The sequence below is a fragment of the Pantherophis guttatus genome, chromosome 2, assembly GCF_059756535.1.
Source record: "Pantherophis guttatus breed Tessera chromosome 2, ASM5975653v1, whole genome shotgun sequence".
NCBI classification, from domain to species: Eukaryota; Metazoa; Chordata; class Lepidosauria; order Squamata; family Colubridae; genus Pantherophis; species Pantherophis guttatus.
Window position 1 is genome coordinate 3,692,036 of NC_142064.1, and position 22,862 is coordinate 3,714,897.

Sequence of the window (22,862 nt, forward strand, 5' to 3'; positions counted from 1 at the left end):
GGCCATTTTGGGTCTAGCACAGCTGCTTTTATATTGTGGGTGAGCCAGTTGTGTTGTGTTGTGTTTTGTAGGTTAAAAAAGGGCAAAGAAGTGACATTGACTTGGCCACGCCCACCTGACCAACAAGCCACGCCCTCCCAGTCACCTTACCGCCAAGCCCTGCCCACTAATTAAGCCACGCCCACATAACCGGTAGCAAAAAAAAATAGATTTCACCCCTGGATGACAGCAATCTTCATTTTTTTTTTTTTTTTTGCATTTTTAAAACAAGGGGCATTTTACATGTTTAACATTTGCATTTTGGTCTTGCATTTCAAAACAAGGGGGACACAGAACTGCCATTGTCCTTTTGAAAAAGAGCTATTCTTTGATAACACACATGCACAAGACAGACACACACAAACACACAAATCTGTATGTCAAGAGGCCAGTTGGAACAAAAAACATACATATTCATGAAACAATTTCCTCCCAGTAGGAAATTATTTGCAAAAACAGTGGGCATTAGGCAAAGCTGCAAACAAAAATGCAGGGTTATTTATTTATTTATTTATTTATTTATTTATTTATTTATTTATTTATTTATTTATTTATTTATTTATTTTCACATTTTTGGGAGAAAGAGGCCATAAAATAAACACACGGTTGCAAGATTCCTGGTGTAATTGGAAACAGCAAGTCTGAATCACAGCTGCCATGTTGTGATTCCTTTGTGTGTTGTCGTGCCCAAATCTAACTGTTTCTTTCTGCTTTGGGAGTGGGGGGGCAGGGAAATTATTCAAGGGACTAGTTCAAGGGAGGGTTTTTCAAAACAGAAAAAAACGCTTTGCCACAAAGGGAAAAACAACAACAACAACAACAACAACAAGCCCTTGCTGGAGGTATCCTGGTCTGTTACGTGTCAAACAGCATTAGGAACTGAAAATTGAAAGTAGGGCACAGAGCAGAAATGGGATATTTCATGGTTTCTTTGCACAGATAGTCTGTGTGCAACCTTCGTTTTTCCTGCTATCATAGAAGGACGGTTGAATGGTTTCAAAATTATTAAATCTTAATTAAATTTGAAATTTCAAAATTATTATTTTTATGGTTACGCAAGTACTAGCACTGATGATGCGACCTAGTTGGGTCGTGAAACGTCTGCAAGAAAACATCCAAGCTCAGAGAGCACCAAGGACCCCACAGTCCTCCTCCTCCTCCCCCTCCTCCTCTCTTCAAATCCCACTCCTTTCTAGCACTGATGAGGTTACCTAGTTGGGTCATGAAAGGTCTGCAACAAAGCAACCAAACTCACAGAGCTTCAAGGAACCCAGAATTCAATCACGAGTTACAGAATATTCTCTTCTGGTTTAACCTCCGATCCCCTAATAATTTTTGTTACTCTCCTCTGCACCCTTTCTCCGGTCTCACTCTTTTATGGAGCAAATTCTGCTCGGTTCGCCATTTTCTCCTTCCCCTCCTGCTGATCATTTAACATGCCAAAAAGAACTTGAAACAGTGGCACTTATTTCTTTTGTCTCTCCCAAATGAGGATTTATTCATTTATTCAGCAAGGTTAAGGACCCTGAAACGTGCTGTCAAGATCTTTTAGCTCCTCGTTCTTTCAAACCTCACATCCATTATATACAGAAATCCTTAGCGTTCTTGTGATCTCTCCCACTGCCCCTCTCTCTTCTTCTCTCTCTCTCCCTTTCTCTCTCCCTCTCTCTTTCCCTCCGTCCCTCCCTCTGTCTTTTTCTCCCTCTTTTCCTCCCTCTCGCTCTCATCCTCTCTCTCTCCTCTCTCTCCCTTCCCCTCTCTTTCCCTCCCTCTCTCCCTTTCTCTCATCCTCTCTCTCCCTCCCTCTCTACCTTTCTCACACTTTCTTTCTCTCTCCCTTTCTCACACTCTCTTTCCCTCTCCCTCCCTCTGTCTTTTTCTCCCTCTTTCCCTCCCTCTCCCTTTCTCTCACCCTCTTTCCCTCCCTCCCTCCCTCTGTCTTTTTCTCCCACTCCCTCTTTCCCTCCCTCTCTCTCCCTTTCTCTCATCCCCTCTCTCCCTCCTCCCTCTCTTTCCCTCCCTCTCTCCCTCCCCTCTCTCTCTTTCCCTCCCTCTCTCCCTTTCTCACACTCTTTCCCTCTCCCTCCCTCTGTCTTTTTCTCCCTTTCCCTCTTTCCCTCTCCCTTTCCCTTATCCTCCCTCCCTCCCTCTATCTTTTTCTCCCTCTCCCTCTTTCCCTCCCTCTCCCTCCCTTTCTCTCATCCTCTCTCTCCCTCCCTCTCTCTCCCTTTCTTACACTCTCTTTCCTTCTCCATCCCTGTCTTTCTCTCCCTCTCCCTCTTTCCCTCCCTCTCTCCCTTTCTCTCATCCCCTCTCTCCCTCCTCCTTCTCTTTTCCCCTCCCTCTCCCTTTCTCTCACCCTCTCTCCCTCCTCTCTCTCTTTCCCTCCCTCTCTCCCTTTCTCTCATCCTTTCCCTCCTTCTCTCCCTTTCTCACACTCTTTCCCTCTCCCTTCCTCTGTCTTTTTCTCCCTTTCCCTCTTTCCCTTCCTCTCCCTCCCTTCCTCTCATCCTCTCTCTTCCTCCTCCCTCTCTCTTTCCCTCCCTCTTTTTCTCCCTCTCCCTCTTTCCCTTCCTCTCCCTCCCTTCCTCTCATCCTCTCTCTTCCTCCTCCCTCTCTCTTTCCCTCCCTCTTTTTCTCCCTCTCCCTCTTTCCCTTCCTCTCCCTCCCTTTCTCTCATCCTCTCTGTTCCTCCTCCCTCTCTCTTTCCCTCCCTCTCTCTCTCTCTCCCCTCCCATTCAAGAAGATTTTTTTTTTCCAAGGCAAAATTTGCTGGTACAAACCTAATGGCGCAATCCATCTCTCCCTCCCTCTCATCATCACCTCGGTATAATGTTATTAAGGAAAGATTGAAATCGCAGGGTTTGTGTGAGGGAAAAGTTATTTCTCAATTGCTGGGCCTATTAATGGCTTTTGGAATGGACAAGTAAATAAGCCAATCCGAAAGCAGCTAATAGGTTTGAATCTACCGGGTTTTTATAGACCCTCCCCTAACTGTCACAGTCGACAGTATAAGAGGAGATTCGTGACAGAAAACCGTTGGCAGTTCAGAAGGCAGTTTGGAGGGTTCTCTTCAGCTCTTCTGTTAGAAAACGGGGGGCAGTTTGGAAGTCAGTTAGAAGGGCGGTTCTGATGCCGTTTTGATGGTTTACAAGACTCTTCCTTCTGAGGAAGAATAGCCAGAACTAACATCGCTTAGAGCGGTTACATATAATGTCGCTACTACCTTTTTAAGGATATGTTTACAATTACACGGGAAGAAACCCGAGATATTAACTGTACACACACAAACACACACACACACACACATATATATATCTGTCTTCTTAAGTTTTCGCGGGTGTGTATATGCAAAAAATTAAAATCTCGGGTGTTTTCCCGCGTCATGTTAAATAAGTTAATTAAAATGTTTAAAATTCTGATTAAAATCCTAGCTTAAAATCTTCTAAAAATCCTTACAGAGCACTCTGCAAGGTCCTTTAAAACCTTTAAAACCTTAGCTAAAATCCTACCAGAACCTTAAAAGTTTTTATTTTAAAAACTTTTAAGGTTCTGGTAGGATTTTAGCTAAGGTTTTAAATGATTTTGCAGAGTGCTCTGTAAGGATTTTTAGAAGATTTTAAGCTAGGATTTTAACCAAAATTTTAAACATTTTGATTAACTTATTTAACATGACGTTGGAAAACACCCAAGATTTTAATTTTTTGCATATATATATATATATCTGACAGGATATTTATTGTTATATTAATAAAAACATTTATTGTTAACTAGTTCAGAGGCTCATTTGTTAAAGTAGATCTTAATCGAGATAAAGGTTTACAGTACATTGATTTATTTCCTCCACTCGACAGTTTGGGAGAAAGCTTCTCCTAGCTGGACAAAAAGCAAGATATTATTTTATTGAGTTTTAGTGTCTCGAACAGCCCAGAACCTTCTGGAAGATTTTTGAATCTTCCAGCTTCAATCAGCAGCCAATAGCGGGTGAGAATTTCAGCCTGCTAAACCAGGGGATGTACATTTAGCTGGCCACCTACATGCTAAAGTCTCATTTAATTTGACGGTGACATGTCCACCCTGAACGAAGGAGAAATTTCTTTTCTTTTCTTTTTTTTAATATACTTTATTGAATTTTTCCATAATAAAAAGAAAATATACAATCTCTATCTCCTTCAGAGGTACAGTGTTTATACAATTTGGTGAATCATACGTTAAATAAACTTCATCCTTAGCTATACAATATTCTATGCAATATAACTCGAATTCGAATACAAAACAGGTCATATCCTGGGCAGTATAGAAATCTAATAAAATGAAATGAAAAAAATGAAAATATCCTAAAATCATGTTTTTATCTTGTTCTTCAACCAATTATACCAGTTTCCCCATACTTCATAATATTTAGATTTCTCCTCATTATTTAACTCACTCGTCAATTTTGCCATTTCTGCGCACTCTAGGATTTTGTTTATTAATATTTCTTCTGAGGGTATAGATTTATTTTTCCAGTATTTCGCAAAGGCTAGTCTAGCCGCGGTTGTAATCTGGATTATGAATCCAGATAATCCGAAGGAGAAATTTCATGACAGTGAGAACAATCCCAACTCTGTCATTCTCCTGTTCTCTCATTGTCTCATTCTCTTATTCTAGGTAGGTTCTCCTTCTTGAGCAGGGGTTGGACTAGAAGACCTCCAAGGTCCCTTCCAACTCTGTTGTTCTCTATTCTGTATGTCGTTTTCTTGACAACAGTATGGAAATGGACAATGGTCTTCTTCTAGGGGTTTTATTTTATTTATTTATTTTTGCAACTTTCCAGTTTAGTTTACAATCCTGAATTTCTGGGGGTCTCACACGCAACTGCTAATAAGTTTGTTCTTGCTTTCGTCTTCAGTATAAGGTGAGGTTGGCTGTGCCTTGCATTGAGGGAGCCAGTTTGGTCAAGTAGTTGAGGCACCAGACTAGAAAGCGGGAGATGTGTTCAAGTCTTGCCTTAGTCACGAAAGTCACCTGGGCATTTTTGGGCCAATCACCAGGAGGCTCTGAGTTCTGGTCCTGCCTTAGCAGTGAAAGCCAACTGGATGACTTTGGGGCAGCTCAGGGGGTGGGGTGGTGTAAATAGGAGGAGGGAGATGTATTGGACCTGTTCACCACCTTGAATTATTTGTAACAATAATAATCAATCAATTAACCAACCAATCAACGAATCAATCAATCCTGAAACAAACAAAAAAGTTTCTTCCTTCCCTTCCCTTCCTCCCCTTCTCTCCGTCCCTCTGTTCCTCCCCCTCCCTCCCTTCCTTCCCCTCCCCTCCTCCCCTCTCCCCCTCCCTTCCTCCCTCCCCTTCTTTCTGTCCCTCTGTTCCTCCCCTCCCTTCCTTCTCACTCCCTTCCTTCCCCACTCTCTCCCTCCCTTCCTCCCTCCTTCCCTCCCTTCGTTCCTTCTTCCCTCTCCTTCCTTCCTTCCTCCCCTCCCCTCCTTTTCCTTCCTTCCTCTCTTCCTCCCTCCCTCCCTCCCTTCCCCTCTCTCCCTCCCTCCTTCCTTCTCCTCCCTCCCTCCCCTTTTCTCCTTCCCTCTGTTCCTCCCCCTCCCTCCCTCCCTTCCTTCCCCTCCCTCCCTCCCCCTCTCTCCCTCCCTCCCTCTCTCCTTTTCCTTCCTTTCCTTCCTTTGTTTCTTCTTCCCTCTCCTTCCTTCCTCACCTCATTCCTCCGCTCCTTTCTTTTTCCTTTTCCTTCCTTCCTTCTTTCCTCCCTCCCTCTCTCCCACCCACTTCCTCCCTTCCCCTCCCTCCCTCCTCTCTCTCTCTCTCTCTCTCTCCCTCCCTTCCTCCTTTTCTTTTCTTTCCTTCCCTTCCTTCATTCCTTTTTCCCTCTCCTTCCTTCCTCCCCTCCCCTCCTTTTCCTTCCTTCCTCCCCTCATTCCTCCCCTCCCTTCCTTTCTTCCTTCCTTCTTTCCTTCCTCCCTTCCTCCCTTCCTCCCTCCCTCCCTGCCTCCACCCTTCCCTTCCTTGGCTCCCTGTTTTTCTTTTGGCAATGAGTCTAGAAATCATCAGTTAGAACCGGACTGAGAATCTCCTTCCACAAGGATCCCAGATCACCATCAGGACGTTTTGAAATCTAAAGCAGCCAGTTCTTACTCGGAGAGATGAATCCCAGTCTTGGGGAGTCACCCTTCTTGGCCTGAGTCGAGGGCAGAACCCCAGGGCTGCTGATGGGGCTGGAATGATGGAGGCATTCATGTCATTACAGCAAGGAATTCTTCTGGTTTGGAGAAAGATGCTGGATGCTGGTGGAAGGCAACCCGTAAGACGGTTCCAAGGGAAGCTCCCTCGGGTGCCATTTATCTCCAGCAAGTTGTTTCAGCAAGGAAGGTTTGACAAAGATGAAGAACAGAAGGAAGGAAGGGGAGTCAATGTGGCAGCTGGATCGCTCTGGAACCAACCAGGTATGTTGGCAGAAGTCTAGGCGAGGATGAGGAGGAGCGTTTGGAAGCAAGAACCTCCAAACCAGCAAAGGAGATCCGGGGCTCCACCTATTCTCCAAGACACCCAAAGGCCAGACAAGGAATAATGGATGGAACCTGATCAAGGAGAGATTCAACCTAGAAATAAGGAGAAATTTTCTGGCAGGGAGAACCATCAACCCATGGAACAGAAGTTGCCTTCAGAAGTTGTGGGAGCTTCATCCCTGGAGGCTTTCAAGAAGAGGCTGGGCTGCCATCTGTCAGAAGTGGTGTAGTAGGGTCTCCTGCTTGGGTGGGGGTTAGACTAGATGACCTACCAGGTCCCTTCCAACTCTGTTATTCTATATTCAATGGAACAGAAGTTGCCTTCGGAAGTTGTGGGAGCTTCATCACTGGAAGCTGTAAAGAAGAGATTGGACTGCCATTTGTCAGAAATGGTGTAGGGTCTCCTGTTTGGGCGGAGCGGGGTTGGACTAGATGACCTACAAGGTCCCTTCCAGCTCTCTCCATCTGTTTAATCTGTTTATTTACCTTGGGAAGACTCTTCATGAATTATGGGAACCATGGAGCGGAGGACAAAATCTTGCCCCATTCCCAGCTGGTGTCTGCTGGCGATAACGGGCAAACTTTAGAAGAATTGATTATGGAGAACCATCCACATCCCACTCGCAGTTGCCAGGGCCTTGGCAGTGGGAAGAGGCTCCAGGTGTTCTTTTTAGGAGAAAAAGAGATTAAGAGTCAACATCAATCAAGTTTACGGCATATTCAAATGAGAAGAGGATGGATGATAAACGACCACCCACACCTGAAAGGGTCTCCTGAAGATTGCAGGAGGAGGAGGAGGAGGTGGAAATAAGGGACACTGGACAGAGCCATGGAATTAGAGTTTCAAATTGGGGAATTGGACCTTTCTCTTTCTCTCCTCTCCCTTTCTCCATCCTCCCCTCTTTCTTTCTCCCTCCCTCTCTCTCTCTCTCTCTCTTTCTTTCTTTCTTTCTTTTTCTTTTTCTTTCTTTCTTTTTCTTTCTTTCTTTTTTCAATCTATCTCTGTATCCCACTATCTCACTCTCTCTATCTCTCCTTCCCTTTCCTCCCCTCCCTCCCTCCTTTCTTTCTTTCTTTCTTTCTTTCTTTTTCTTTTTCTTTCTTTCTTTTTCTTTCTTTCTTTCATCTCTCTATCCCACTATCTCACTATCTCTCTATCTCTCCTTCCCTTTCCTCCCCTCCCTCCCTCCCTCCTTTCTTTCTTTCTTTTTCTTTCTTTCTTTCTTCTATATCTCTATCCCACTATCCCTCTATCTCTCTATTTCTACTTCCTTTTCCTCCCCTCCCTCCCTCCTTTTTCTTTCTTTCTTTCTTTCTTTCTTTCTTTCTTTCTTTCTTTCTTTCTTTCTTTCTTTCTTTCTTTCTTTCTTTCTTCTATCTCTCTATCCCACTATCCCTCTATCTCTCTCTTTCTCCTTCCCTTTCATCCCCCTTTCCTTCATTCCTTCCTCCCTCCCTCCCTCCTTTCTTTTTTCTTTCTTTCTTATCCCACTATCCCATTCCCACTATTCCACTATCTTTCCTTTCCTTTCCTTTCCTTTCCTTTCCTTTCCTTTCCTTTCCTTTCCTTTCCTTTCCTTTCCTTTCCTTTCCTTTCCTTTCCTCTCCTCTCCTCTCCTCTCCTCCCCTCCCCTCCCCTCCCCTCCCCTCCCCTTCATCCCACTTTTCCCCTCTCTTATCTACTGACTCTTCCTTTCCTTTCCCTTTCATTCTTCTTCTCCTTTTCTTTCCTTCCCTTCCCTTCCCTTCTCTTTCCCACCCTAGGAATCCAGAGAAAATGTTCAGCAAATCCAAGATTTAACAGGGTTAAATAACAGTACAGCATAGTTGGAAGGGACCTTGTAGGTCATCTAGCCCAAGCAGGAGACCCTACACCATTTTTGACAGATGGCAGTCCAGTCTTTTCTTGAAAGCCTCCAGTGATGAAGCTCCTACAACCTCCGTAGACAACTTCTCTTCCATGGGTTGATTGTTCTCCCTATCAGAAAGTTCCTCCTCATTTCCAGGTTGAATCTCTCCTTGTTCAGTTTCCATCCATTGTTCCTTGTCTGGCCTTCAGGTGCTTTGGAGAATAGCTTGACCCCCTCCTCCTCTCTGGGGCAGCCCCTCAAATATTGGAACACATCAGTGGTGGGATTCAAATTTTTTTATTACTGGTTCTGTGGGCGTGGCTTGATGGGCGTGGCAGGGGAAGGTTACTGCAAAATCCCCATTTCCTCCCAATCAGCTGGGACTCGGGAGGCAGAGAATAGATGAGGGCGTGGGCAGTCAGAGGTGGCATTTACCGGTTCTTCGAACTACTCAAAATTTCCACTACTAGTTCTCCAGAACTGGTCAGAACCTGCTGAAACCCACCTCTGGAACACATGCTATCATCATTTCAGACAAGTGACTGCCCAGTCTTTTCTTAAAAATCCTCCAGTGTTGGAGCATTCACAACTTCTGGTGGCAAGCTGTTCCACTGGTTAATTGTTCTTGCTGTGACTAAGTTTTTCCTTAATTCCAGGTTGCTTCTCTCCTTGATTAGTTTCCACCCATTGCTTCTCATCCTACCCTCAGGTGCTATGGAGAATAGAATAGAATAGAATAGAATAGAATAGAATAGAATAGAATAGAATAGAATAGAATAGAATAGAATAGAATTTTTTTATTGGCCAAGTGTGATTGGACACACAAGAAATTTGTATTGGTGTATATGCTGTCAGTGTTGACCACCTCCCCTTTTGGCAGCCCCTCAAATACTGGAATATTTCTATCATGCCCCCCCACCCCACCCCGTCCTCCTCTTCTCTAGACTAGTGGTACCCAAATCCTTCAACCGTTCTTCATATCTTTTAGCCTCCAGGCCTTTAATCATCTTATTCTTTCTCTGCATTTTCTCCCCAAAGTCTTAACATCATTTTTTGTAATATGGTGATTTGACCCTACCTCCCGCCCCCAACATCCTTCTCTTGATTGCTATATATATCTACTTTTTTAAAAAAAATCTTTGTGCAGAATTGGAAAAAAAAAAACCTTGCTTCTGGTGACCCGGATGTCTTCTTTATGGAGGAGGTTAGCTTGCTGAACTGAGCTGAACTGAGTTTGTTGAAGGCAATTAGAGAAGGCAAACCGCCAACATTCAGGCTCCGTGCCCAACCCCAGCAATAAATTCCCCACATTTTGCTGTCAGCCCTGGCTGTTTTGGAGAGCAACCAGCTCCCATCCATCTCTGACTTAAATAGCAACATTCCTATCCAAGAGGCTTGCAGAAAATCCCTCGCTTGTTGGAGATACGAGCATGTTCAAATAGAGTTAAGAGGAATTTTAGTACTTGGCAATACCTGGAACATAGAAGAAGGGACCTTGGAGGCCTTCTAATCCAACCCCCTGCTCGAGCTGGAGACCTTATATCTTTCTTATACATTGTCCAATCTCTTCTTGAAAACCTCCAGTGATGGAGCACCCACAACTTCTGGAGACAAGCTAGCTGAGTACCATATTTTTCGGAGTATAAGATGCACCTTTTCCCCCCCCCAAAAGGGGGATTAAAATTTAGATGCGTTTTATACACCCAATGTAGCCCCGCCCACCCACTGGCCCCCACCCTTTGGCCTCTGCCTCCCAGCAATTTACCTCCTTGCAGCAAGAAGAAACAGCCCATTTCAGCTTCAGCGCAGCCTAATTAGCACAAGTTGTTTGTCCCTTGGATCGGCCTCCCGACTCTCAGCTGTTTTGCGGGGGCCTCTGCTGCTTGCTGCAAGGAGGTAAATTGCTGGGAGCAGATTTTTTTTTTTCTTGTGCTAATCAAGCTATGCTGAAAACGAAAATGAAAGTAAAGCAGGCTATTTGCTGTTTGCTGCAACGAGGCAAAATTGGTGGGAGGCAGAGGCAGATTTTTTTTTCTTGTTTTCCTCACCCAAAAAGGTAGGTGCGGCTTGCTTGCTTGCTTGCTTGCTTGCTTGCTTGCTTGCTTGTTTATTTATTTATTTATTTATTTATTTATTTATTTATTTATTTATTTATTTATTTATTCACATTTCTATGCCACCCAACTCCCAAGGGACTCTTTTCAGTGGTGGGATTCATCCAGTTTGCACCTAATTGGGAGAACCGGTTGTTAACTTTCTAAGCAGTTCGGAGAACCGGTTGTTGGAAGAAATTTTATTTTATTTTTTTTCCACTTGACAGGACTAATCCCGTAAGGAAGGCAGGAAGGAAACATTCTGGTGGTGTTTCTAGCCTAATTTTTCTTGCCTCGCTTACAGAAACTGCCTCTCTGGTTAACCCTTGTTACATTGTAACAGCTAAGGTGAAGCACCCAGTGACGTCAGTGATGTTGAGTTAGCCACACCTATATAGTCACATGACTACCGAGCCACGCCTACCCAGCTGGTCGTTAGGGTAGAGAACTGGTTGTTAAATTATTTGAATCCCACCACTGACTCTTTTGTATATACTCTGAAAAATACGGTAATTGTTCTCACTGTCAGGAAATGCCTCCTTAATTCGAGGTGGACCTCAATTTAGATGGGACATCTAAATTGGATCTCTCTTTGATGATCTTCCATCCGTTACTTCCTGTCCTGCCTTCAGGTGCTTTGGAGAACAGGTCGACCTTCTCTTCCCTTGGATAGCTGCTCAATTACTGGAAGACTGTTATCGTACCAGCCCTAGTCCTTCTCTTTGTTAGACTAGACATACCTGCTTCCTCCTTTCAGAAGGCAAATCCATCTGGTTCAGTTCCAAGCTGGGAGTAAGACACTGGAAACGTGGTGGCTGATTGGAAAGATGGTTTAATGATGATATCGTAGAATAACAGAGTTGGAAGGGACCTTGGAGGTCTTCTAGTCCAACCCCCTGCTTAGGCAGGAAACCCTACACCACTTCAGACAAATGGTTATCCAACCTCTTCTTAAAAACTTCCAGTGTTGGAGCATTCACAACTTCTGGAGGCAAGTTGTTCCACTGGTTAATTGTTCTTACTGTCAGGAAATTCTTCCTTAGTTCTAAGTTGCTTCTCTCCTTGATAAGTTTCCACCCATTGCTTCTCCTCCTGCCCTCAGGGGCTTTGGAGAATAGCTGGACTCCCTCTTCTTTGTGGCAGCCCCTGAGATATTGGAACACTGCTATCATGTCTCCCCTGGTCCTTCTTTTCATTAAACTAGACACACCCAGTTCCTGCAACCGTTCTTCATATGTTTTAGCCTCCAGTCCCTTAATTCTCTTCGTTGCTCTTCTCTGCACTCTTTCCAGAGTCTCAACATCTTTTTTACATCGTGGCAACCAAAACTGAATGCAATATTGCAAGTGTGACCTTACCAAGGCATGATAAAGTGGTATTAACACTTCACATGATCTTGATTCTATCCCTCTGTTTATGCAGCCCAGAACTGTGTTGGCTTTTTTGGCAGCTGCTGCACACGGCTGGCTCCTATTTAAGTGATTGTCCACTAGGACTCCAAGATCCCTCTCACAGTCACCACTCTTGAACAAGGTACCACATATACTGCACCGGCGCATTTTGTTTTTCTTGCCTAAATCTAGAACCCAAATGTATAAACAGAACCACATGTGATTCTGGGCAGTTGACAAAATGGAGTTGAGAGTGAGGGGTTTTTATATACCTTCTCTTGGACTTTGCACTTGAGCTTCCTGTTCCTGTGCGAGAACATGTATTCTATTGGCTGTTGTCAGATTCCTATGGGGTCATATAGGGGTTATGTAGGGGTCGTAGCTGGCTCTATAGGCAAAAGAGGAAATGCAAACCCTAGGTGTTTGTCTGAGCTAATCTGGTCAATCTTTGGCTTGTTGTTGATCTGCGCTCCCAGGTTTGAAGTTTGGACTGCTCTGTTGGGCAATTCCTATTGTGTCTTAATGCCTTTCATCCTGTGTTGGATCTTGGGTGAGGGGCGGCTTCTAATCCTACCATTCTGCTTTTGTTTGGACTTTGCTGCAAAATTTCAAAATTTCCTGTCTCGAATGGGCTTCTGCCCGCGGTATTTGCTTTGCTTATGAATAGTGCTATCTAGATACTTGGCTTCTTTCAATAAGCTCTTTATCTCCTTAAGCGCTGGCATCTGTTGTGGGCTACTAAAAAAGACTTGGGAGCTGCTCCCCTATGGAACAGCATCTCTCCCAAGATGATTGATACCCTTGTTGCTGATGAATTGGATTGTTGTTCACCGTCCAGACTCATAAATCAAAATAATAAATATAGTATATAAAGAAGGCAAGGGATTGTGCACATTGAAGTCAAGCTCATCTAGAAGACGCCATCTTACCCATGGTGGGGGCTGTTAGGAAATGACTATTATCTAACATGTTGGATTGGCAATATATAAACCCTCAATATAGCTTTAAGACTGCTGTATTGCATCATACTGTGTCCTGATTGGTTAGCTCTGTAGCCAATCTCCTTAAGAGGGCGCTAGAAACATGGTTTGTTTCTCTTTGCTGTTCTTGCTCTCTGATATCTCTGTATGCTACTGTTTGCAAATCCAGAAGAACTGTTTATTGTGAATGACTACGACGACTGGTAAGAAGACTTTGTTATTGGATTATCCCTGGACTGTCGTTTTGCTATCTCCTGCTTTATATGTGTATGACCTGGACTGTTTATTGGACTGTGCCTTACTATTCCCTGAAAGTAAACACAACTCAGTGTATCTCTGTGTTGGCTGTGTTTATTCGTAACTACTCTCAATCGCTTTCATGTGCACACCCTTGCTGCTCAAGGGTTACTCTGCGAATTCCTTAACAGGGGCAGCTGGAGCAGGATGGAGTAGGACTAGATATTCCGTGAGCCTCTGGATGTTGCCGAACTACAACTCGCATGAACACCTTCAAGGTGTGATAAACATGGCTGTCCTCTCTCAGGGAGATTGATGTGGGCAAATATAGGGGTTGTGCGTATTTGCTGTTCTAGCTGGTTGTGTTAATGTTTTCAAGCTTGTTTCACCACCGTTTTGTAATACATTGTCAAGTGTTTCATTGCACCTCAACTTTGCAGGATGAAGATAATTCAGCCCATTTTACAAGTATTGGACAGTATGGCAGGTTGGAGATTATCTTAACCCCTCATAGCAGAATGGGGGCAAAAATCCCTCCTGAACGGAACAGAACAGGGAAACTGAGTTGAAAGGAAGGGACCTTGGAGGTCTTCTAGTCCAACCCCCTGCTCAAGCAGGAAACCCTACACCACTTCAGACAAATGGTCATCCAATCTCTTCTTAAAAACCTCCAGTGTTGGAGCACCCAGAAGTTCAGGAGTCAGGTCGTTCAACTGATTAATTGTTCTCTGTTAGGAAATTTCTCCTTAGTTCTAGGTTGCTTCTCCTCTGGATTAATTTCCATCCATTGCTTCTTGACCTACCTTCAGGTGCTTTGGAGAATGGAATGGAATAGAATAGAATAGAAAACATGGAATGGAATGGAATACAATAGGGAATAGAATAGAATAGAATAGAATAGAATAGAATAGAATAGAACAGAATAGAATAGAATAGAATAGAATAGAATAGAAAACATGGAATGGAATGGAATGGAATGGAATGGAATGGAATGGAATCAGAACAGAACAGAACAGAACAGAACAGAACAGAACAGAACAGAACAGAACAGAACAGAAAGCATAATGGAATGGAATGGAATAGAATGAATAGAATAGAATAGAATAGAATAGAATAGAATAGAATAGAATAGGATAGAACAGAACAGAACAGAACAGAACAGAACAGAACAGAACAGAAAAGAAAACATGGAATGGAATCAATAGAATAGAATAGAATAGAATAGAATAGAATAGAATAGAATAGAATAGAATAGAATAGAAATAGAACAGAACAGAACAGAACAGAACAGAACAGAACAGAACAGAATGGCTTGCTCTTCTAGGGTTGATGAGAGTGTCCTTGGTAGTTCCTTGATTAGAGTATCGGTATATTGCTCACTGATTGTTTGTCTGAGTTTGTAGATCTTTGACTGGGGTGATCTCACTCCCTTCTGGCACTGATATTACTTAGTTGGGTAATGAAATGTCTGCAAGAAAAAAGCAAGCTCAGAGCCCACCAAGAATCCCTCCCCCTCCCCTCCCCTCCCCCTTTTCCCAAACCCCCCTCCCTTTCTAGCACTGATGAAGTTACCTAGTTGGGTCATGAAACGTCTCCTGGAAAACCACCCAGCTCAGAGAGCATCAAGGACCCCACATTTTAATGCTCAGCGACAACAATTCTTTTCTGTTGGTATTTTTAGTTCTGCAAACCTTCATGACCCCCGTTGAAAGAAAATGCTCTTCATTCTTGAAGCATGTACATTAAGAGACTGAAAGAAAGCGGGAGAAAAAAAAAACACACCCCAAAAATTAAAATATGTTTTTTTTTTAAACTGTGCTTTATTTAGGGCTAAGCTGGTAAGCGTCATTCATTAATTACATAAGATTACAAGGAGTTTTAAGGGAATTGAGACTCAGAGCACTTTTATGGAATTGCATGGCATTTTATACACCGAGATACCGGCTTGCTGTGGCTGTCAACTCCTAGCCAAACCACCGGAGAAGATTTGGGGGTGTTTAGCCAGTGTAAAGCAGCGGTCTCCAACCTTGGCAACTTTAAGACTTGTGGACTTCAACTCCCAGAATTCCTCAACCGGCAAAACTGGCCGAGGAACTCTGGGAGTTGAAGTCCATAAGTCTTAAAGTTGCCAAGGTTGGAGACCCCTGGTGTAAAGACTTCAAAATCAGATCCAAGATGGAGGGGAAATGAAAATAGGAAAAAATAATAATTTTTTTTTTAAACTTCCCCCAAATCTAACCCAAAGGAAAACAATTATTCAGAAAGAATAATGAATAATTATTTGTTTGATCTGATAAAACGGTAGGAGTGAAGGAGGGGAAGTGAGGAAAGAAACTGCACACTTAAAATCAAATCTTAATCCCATGGAAATAAATTATAATAAATATGATATCCTTTAAAATATATGTGTTCTTAAATAATCGTTTCTATTTTTCTGATTCAGATTTTAAAGCAACTTCTTTTTTTTAACTGCTCTAAAGTCATTTACCAAAGATAAATATCGTGCTTCCTTAAATAGTTTTTTCCTTGATTTTTTTTTCTCTATCATTACAATTAAAAGTCCTACAAAATATGCAAATTTATTTACAGAAAAACAGAGCCAGCATCTTTTTTTTAAACATCCCCGTTTTTCAAAATTCCTTGTAAACAGTTTCAGAAATTCTTCAAAGAGATTGCATTTTTTTGTAATTTTTTTTTTTGTGTCTGTATTTTTTCCCATACTTTTATGATTTTTTTAAAGGTTTTTCTTTTTTTAAGATTAAGGTTCTAGGCTAAATCCCGCACCCTCCCCGCCCCTCCTTGCCCCCGTCCTGAAGGATTTAGAACAAATATGGAAGCTATCAAAGCAAAAAGTTAAATCAGTGGCTTTTGGCAATGCGTCTCGTGGAAAATGTCCAACCTTTGATTTGCCTTCTGTCAAGTTCAACTAAACTTTGGACTAGACAGCTGCTGAGTTATCGGTTGGTTCAAGACTTTCGAGTGGTTAATCCACCAATTTCGGTACGACTTAGTACGACTTTTGATGGTTATAATCAAAAACTTGCCAAATGAAGCCACTTTCTCTGCCCTGCCTGTCCATCAGACAACCGCTTCCAACAGCAGTTGATTAGAGCAGGAACGGATATCAATCTAAACGCTACAAAAAAGTTTCTACATCTTTGTATGTTTTCTTAGCATTAACGCTAACGCCTATATATTTTTTTTGCTTTTTTTTTTTTTGCTTTTTATGTCATCTAATCTTCCCCCTGCCCCATTATATAGGTATTTAAACTTTTTTTTTTAATTCTGTACAACTATTAGGGGTTTTGGTAGGGGAGGTAGGGCCCCCCCTTTTTTAATATAAACAAGCTATCGTTCTACGGTACACTTTTTTCCCCCTTCTTCTTTCTCCTTACCCAAATATGGAGCCATATTTTCTTTTCTCTTCTTCGTCTTCCGACAAAATTCTCCCCTGTACCTGCCCCTTCAAACCCCCTTGGTCCATCCCTATTATAAAGAAAACCATATGAAAGTTTCATAGACTCTAATTAATGTATATCCAAAGACCTTCCAAAGTATCAAAGAACTATTATCTTGCCTTTTTTTTTTAAAGCGTCGAAGCTGAGTTTTAGTTTTTTTTGTTTTGTTTTTTTTATACATTATTTCATAGAATTGCTCTCCAAAGCTGTCTTAGCGGGAACAGCTAAGAGAAACGGAAAGATCTTCTGAGTAATTTACATACAACTACAAGTTTGCGGTAAAAAGTTATGTCCTTTGGTCCCTATGTAGCTAAGGAATGACAGATAAAGAATGCTTAGTGACGGTTGCCATGGGCGACCATAGCAACCCCATCCGTGATGGCCACAGGCACACTTTTAGCATTTCCGAATCGGGGAAAAGCTATGATGGTTTAGATCAAGTTCACGGTAGAAATCCAAGTCAATCTTGCTCCTGCCGTGATTTCTCTTCTCTTCTTTCTTTTTCTTTCTTTTTTTTTCTCCAATGTTCTTGATTCGTTCATCGGATAGTTGGTACAGTTTTAGTTGTCCACCATGTGTCCTTCAAAGCCAGCTGAACGTGACTTTCCTCTAAGCAAAGTTTCCAGTCGAAACAACCAGAAAGAGCGTTAAAAGTCTGAAGTTTTCCACTTGACTGAGATGTTTAAAGGTGTAATCTCACAGTTCTCGTTCCTATATATATTTATTTAATATATATATATTTATTTATATATATATATCTATATTTATATATATTTCTCTAAGGGTGGCCCATTCAGCTGATGCCCTAAAAAGAGAGAAAAAATGTCATTCCAAGCTGGACCAAAATGAATCAATATATATATATATATATACATATATGAATGTATACAGATGTTTTGTTTTGTTTGAAAGAAAGGAATAAAAGATAGAGAAAACTGACAAGGGGAGAGAAGATCCAAAGAGCATACCTTATAATCAATAAAGAAAAATAAAACACGCATAGAGATTTAGGAGAACATCTATTTCCAAGACAATCTTGTTCCCATTATGGAAACTATATGCAAATTTAGTTGTGTTTCGCTTTGTTTTTTTTTTTATCTTGGATAGACACATCTCCCCTTCAGGATATTTTATTAATATTTTCTAAGAGTATCCCAGATACTAACTACTAACTGTGAAGAACATCTGGCCATCCCATCTCAAAGGTGTCTCTGGCTTCACAAATAAGAGAAGTAGATTAAGAAAGCTACCTAAACTTCTGTGTCTGTTTTGGGACCCTAACATTTGTTCAGAGTTTGTAGCGTAAACTTTTTCTCCAGTCCCTTCAGATGAGATCTCTAGATGTTTAGCTTCTTAGTCAGGGGTGAAATGCTCCCGGTTCAGACCGGATCGCCTAATCCAGTAGCGATGGCGGCGGGTGGTTCGGAGAACTGGTAGCAAAAATCCTTGCCCCCCCCATGCCCAGCTGAGCCGCGCGATCATCAGAGGCTTTTTTTAATTTTTAAAAGCATTTTTTTCTACAACCTCTTCGGCTGAAAAATGCAAAGTGTGTGCACGAAGAGAACCGGTAGTAATGCCAGTTGGAACCCACCACTGCCTCTGATGCTTTGTAGAATAATTTGACCCCCTCTTCATTGTGGCCGCCCCTCAAATACTGGAATACTGCTATCATGTCACCCCTCATTCTTCTTTTCTCTAGACTAGCCAAACCCAAATCCTGCAGGTGTTGTTTATATGTTTTAGTCTCCAGGCCTTTGATCATCTTAGTTGCTCTTCTCTGCACTTTTTCCAAAGTCTCAACATCTTTTTTGTAGTACGGTGACCAAAATTGGTTGCAGCATTCCAGGTGTGGCCTTACTAGGGTTTTATAAAGTGGTACTAATACTTCACATGATCTTGATTCTATGCCTCTGTTTATACAAACCAGGATTGTATTAGCTTTTTTGGCTGCTGCCGCACATGGCTGGCTCATGTTTAAGGGATCGTCCACTAGGACTCCAAGGTCCCTCTCCCAGACACTGATTTTGCACCAGGTCTCGCCTAATCTGTACTTATACCTTTGATTTTTCCTGCCTAAATGTATAACTTTGCTTTTTTCCGCGTTGAAATTCATTTTGTTGGATGGGGCCCATTGTTCAAGTTTGTCAGGATCTTTTTGGATCCTCAGCTTGTCTTCTGGGGTGTTGGCTATTCCTGCCAGTTTAGTGTCGTCTGCAAATTTGATGAGTTCCCCTTCTATTCCCTCATCTAAGTTTGAGTCCTTCCCTTGCCTTGTCTCAAAAAGGCCAGTTGCTGATAAATTGTTTTCTTTTTGCAAAGCACAGAAAAAAAAAATAATACTTTGAACAGGAGGCTTGGAATGTAAAAATCGCCTGGAACAAACTTCCTGTCCAGTGGTGGGATTCAAATAATTTAACAACCGGTTTTCTGCCGTAATGACCGGCTGGGTGGGCGTGGCCATGGTGGGAGTGGCCAGGGGATGTGACAGGCAGCACTCGGCCTCCTGCATCCCCCTGGGAGCAAAAACAGGCCGCGGGTGTGTGTGTGCCCCCCCCACTTCCTGTTTTGGGCCTAGTAGGCCTCCCTGCAGCCTCCTGGGAACAAAAACGGGCCACCGGGGGAGGGGGAGCCACGTTGCACCCCCCCCCCCCCGTGCCCTGTTTTGGGCCTTGGAGGCCTCCCTGCACTTACCTGGGAGCCAAAATGGGGCACGTGGGGACTCCTGGAAGGGGTGGGGAGGGGTGGGGCCAGGGAGCAACTTAACAACCGATTCACCCGAACTGGCTGAATCCCACCACTGTTCCTGTCTCTCTGTGCAATAAAAACGAACGTAAAAATGTAAGGCTAATGTTTCTTGAATAAAAAGAATTTTTTTTAAAAAAAAAATCATGATTCCAATTTGACATTTAAGGAGAATGCTTAATCGTTGAGGGATTAGTTCTTATCTCCTGCTGGCAAGCAGGTTTCTCTTCTCAGAGACTCGGTGATTTATTACATCAAGAAAACTTTAAGAAAGGAAAGATCGAAAAAAACCCCGCAAAAGCTTCCTTTAGATAGAGAAACGTCATGCTTTTAAGCTCAAACCATGCTGGCAAAGTTGTTGTTTTTTCTCCCCACACTGTTGATCGAACAAACAGCAAACTGGACACAGCAGTTGTAACAATTACGACACCAAAAATTATAAGAATAGAAGAAACTAAAGGAAATATAAATATATATATATATATATATAAAGGAAAAAACACTCATCCAGGATCCTTTTTCAGTTGTAACTAAAAACAAAAATGCACGAGGCCTTTTAGTTTAGAATCAGGATTGTTTTGGGTTTTTTAAAAATCTTTTTAACCCCAAATAATATTCTCACACACACCCCTTTCCCCAAAGCAATGGATTTCTTAAGCCTTCTTGTGCTACCCAAACCTTAAAAATTGGAATTTTTTTTTGATAATAAGGCACTTAAGAAGTTCTTTTCTAGCTTGCTTTGGTACGTGGCTATTTTCTTTTGCACTGCAATTAACTCTTGATTTTTTTTTTTTTTTGGAGAGGGATTTTAAGGATATATTTTAAGGAAGGAAGAGAACGAGAAGACTCAATTGAAAAAGGCCCCCAATTCATTGAAAACACAAGTATTCAGGGTGCAAAAAAATACCAATCACACGTCTCCTTTTCCTTACTGGTTGGAAATTACTCAAAACATAGACAACAATCCCATTTCTTCCCTTTCCCTAAAAAAAAAAATAATTAGAAATTTGTCTTCTCCCCCATTCCAGGTGATATCTAAAGAAGCGTTAAAGTTGCTGAACGAGAAAACTCAAAACCACAACGAAACCACTGCAAGCACTAAAAAGGAAACAAACGAAGAATAAGACAAAAATAAATAAATAAATAAATAAACATGAGCACGGCAAGAAAAAATTGTGGCAGCACAGAGTCAAGAAAGGCACAAGTGATCATGACTGGCCAATTATTCAACCGATACGACATCCAAGAAAATAATGTTTCAATCACAGCATCTCCACGAAACTTGACGGCAGGTCATGCAACCAATTCTTAGCTGAGTTACATGGTGCCATCATATCACACTTCCAACTTTGAGTTGACGGTTGAACTTACGGACTGGGGTACTGTGTGCTCCACTTTCCTGTCATTACTTTTTTCCTAGCTCAGCGCGGGACTGTGGTGGATTTGACTGGCTCTTGGTGGTTGGGTTGGAATTTGATTGAATGACAAAAGAAGAAAAGAATTTTTTTTTATATAGATATTGATATATTTATATATAGTCTGGGGTGGGTGGGTGGGGAAAGGGGGGTGGGAGGAAGGTGGGAAGGAAGAGAGAGGTTAAAAACCCAAACGAAAACCAGACGGAAAAGAGAGAGAGAGAGAAAGAAGGAAAAGGAGGAGAAGGGAGGGAGGGAGGAAGGGAGGAGGAAGAGGAGGAGAGGAAGAGGGGAAGGAGGAGAAGGAGGAGGAAGAAGAAAGAAGGAGGAGAAGATGGGAGGGAAAGGAGAAAGAGAAGGAGGAGAAGAATGGGAGGGAGAGGAGAAAGAAGGATGGGAGGAAGTGGAGAGGAGGAGAAGGATGGAAGGAAGAGAAGGAGAAGCAAAAGGAGAAGGAGGGGAGAGGAGAAGGAAATAGAGGAGAAGGAGTAGAAATCACTAAAATACAGCATTGTTCCAAAAAGCTGTAATGAGCACACAACCAAACGAAGAGAAAACGAAAAGGACAAAAAAACCGAAACAAAACAAAAAAACCAGAAATCATAAGGAAGAAATCAAAAGGAATGGAGGAAGCCTAGCCAAAGAGACACTGACACAAAAGACACAATTCATGTGGACACATAAAAACAGTGACTATTAACAGAACCATGTTGTGGCAGCTGAGAGAAGCATGCATTCAATGGATGGCGGCCAACGTGGACCATTGATTTGCAAAGTCCGAACAGTATCTTGGCTGCCCAACGTCTCTTTCGGAGGTTGGACTTCAAAACAAACCTGTCCCAGTCAACGCCTACATCTCCAGATCTGACCTGGAGGAGGTACCTCTGCCTAAACAGGTGTCCCTTGCCCCAAAACTTTCAGTTCTTCTTGGAAAGGACCTTGGAGGAAGCTTAATACTTGAGACTTCTTTCTTCTAAACATGTCAAGAACCCAAAAGAGTCTGGACTATCAATGCCTGGCAGATGCCTCCTCCTTGAAGTATGGGTTGCCCAGAAATTACATTTTGTTGTGTTCGGTTGTGTCAATTATGTGAATGCCAGCTACTTTCGGGCCCCCCGATTCCATGTAGAGGTGTATGAAGTGAGCAATCTTTGACATAGCTTCCTGAAATCTAGACACACCATGTTATGAAGGAAGCGATAGTTGGGTAACGTCTCGGCACTCAGAGCAGATCAAAAACGGAAGATCCGGCTCCCCCGTTTTAAAGCGGCACAAAACACAGCAGAGCCCACCACAGAAGCAATGTCTCATACACAACTCCCTTTCCCTAGGGAGTTCCTGTATGTAGAGAACAGCGTTCACGTTAGCGAAAAGAAAAAGAAAAAGAAAAAGAAAGAAAGAAAAGAAAGGGTTGAGAGAGTTGTTTTTGGGAGGGACTGTAATCCAATTGATCAGCGGCGTGAAATATTCTAGAAAAATGTATAAACTAAAAGAATAAATTCAGATTAAAAATCTCTGGACCGTGTGTCACTCTTATCTTTTTTGTTGTTTATCATCTCTCTCTCTCGCAACATCTTCCATCTATCATCTATCTCTGTCTGCCATTATTTCTCTCATCTATAGTATCTCTGCCATTATCTATTTCTATCATCTATTTTATCTCTCTGTCTCTTATGTACTGTAGGTATGTATGTATGTATGCAAAAAATTAAAATCTCGGGTGTTTTCCCGCGTCATGTTAAATAAGTTAGTTAAAATGTTTAAAATTCTGATTAAAATCCTAGCTTAAAATCTTCTAAAAATCCTTACAGAGCACTCTGCAAGGTCCTTTAAAACCTTAGCTAAAATCCTACCTGTATGTATGTATGTATGTATGTATGTATGTATGTATGTATGTATGTATGTATCCATCCATCCATCCATCCATTCATCCATCCATCCATGTCTACCTACCTAATGTATCTACCTACCTATCTACCTACCTATCTTCTATCTATCTATCTATCTATCTATCTATCTATCTATCTATCTATCTATCTATCTATCTATCTATCATCTATCATCTATCTATCTACCATGTTTTCCCGAAAATAAGACCCTGTCATATTTTTTTGAACCCTGAAATAAGCGCTTGGCCTTATTGCCATGCGCT

The 22,862-nt window shown here is 42.2% G+C and overlaps 2 protein-coding genes across 16 annotated transcripts in view; one reads left to right on the plus strand and one right to left on the minus strand.

The window, feature by feature from the left end:
* Positions 1–20,793, plus strand: part of KIAA1328 (KIAA1328 ortholog) — a 248,065-nt gene extending 227,272 nt beyond the window's left edge. The window contains exon 11 of the mRNA XM_087885498.1: positions 20,324–20,793. Within this exon, the coding sequence (XP_087741624.1) occupies positions 20,324–20,327 (4 nt within the window). The 3' untranslated portion in view covers positions 20,328–20,793. The remainder of the gene's footprint in view (positions 1–20,323) is intronic.
* Positions 14,892–22,862, minus strand: part of CELF4 (CUGBP Elav-like family member 4) — a 921,337-nt gene continuing 913,366 nt past the window's right edge. For 13 of the 15 annotated variants that reach the window (XR_015732035.1, XR_015732034.1, XR_015732028.1 and 10 more), the window contains 2 exons: positions 20,667–20,748; positions 14,892–17,358 (listed from right to left, as the gene is read on the minus strand). Coding sequence is in view for 1 of the 15 variants with exons in the window: in XM_087885501.1 (XP_087741627.1) it covers positions 17,318–17,358 (41 nt within the window). In the remaining 14 variants the exon portion in view is untranslated. The remainder of the gene's footprint in view (positions 17,359–20,666; positions 20,749–22,862) is intronic. The other 2 variants (XM_087885501.1, XM_087885499.1) reach the window with 1 other exon arrangement.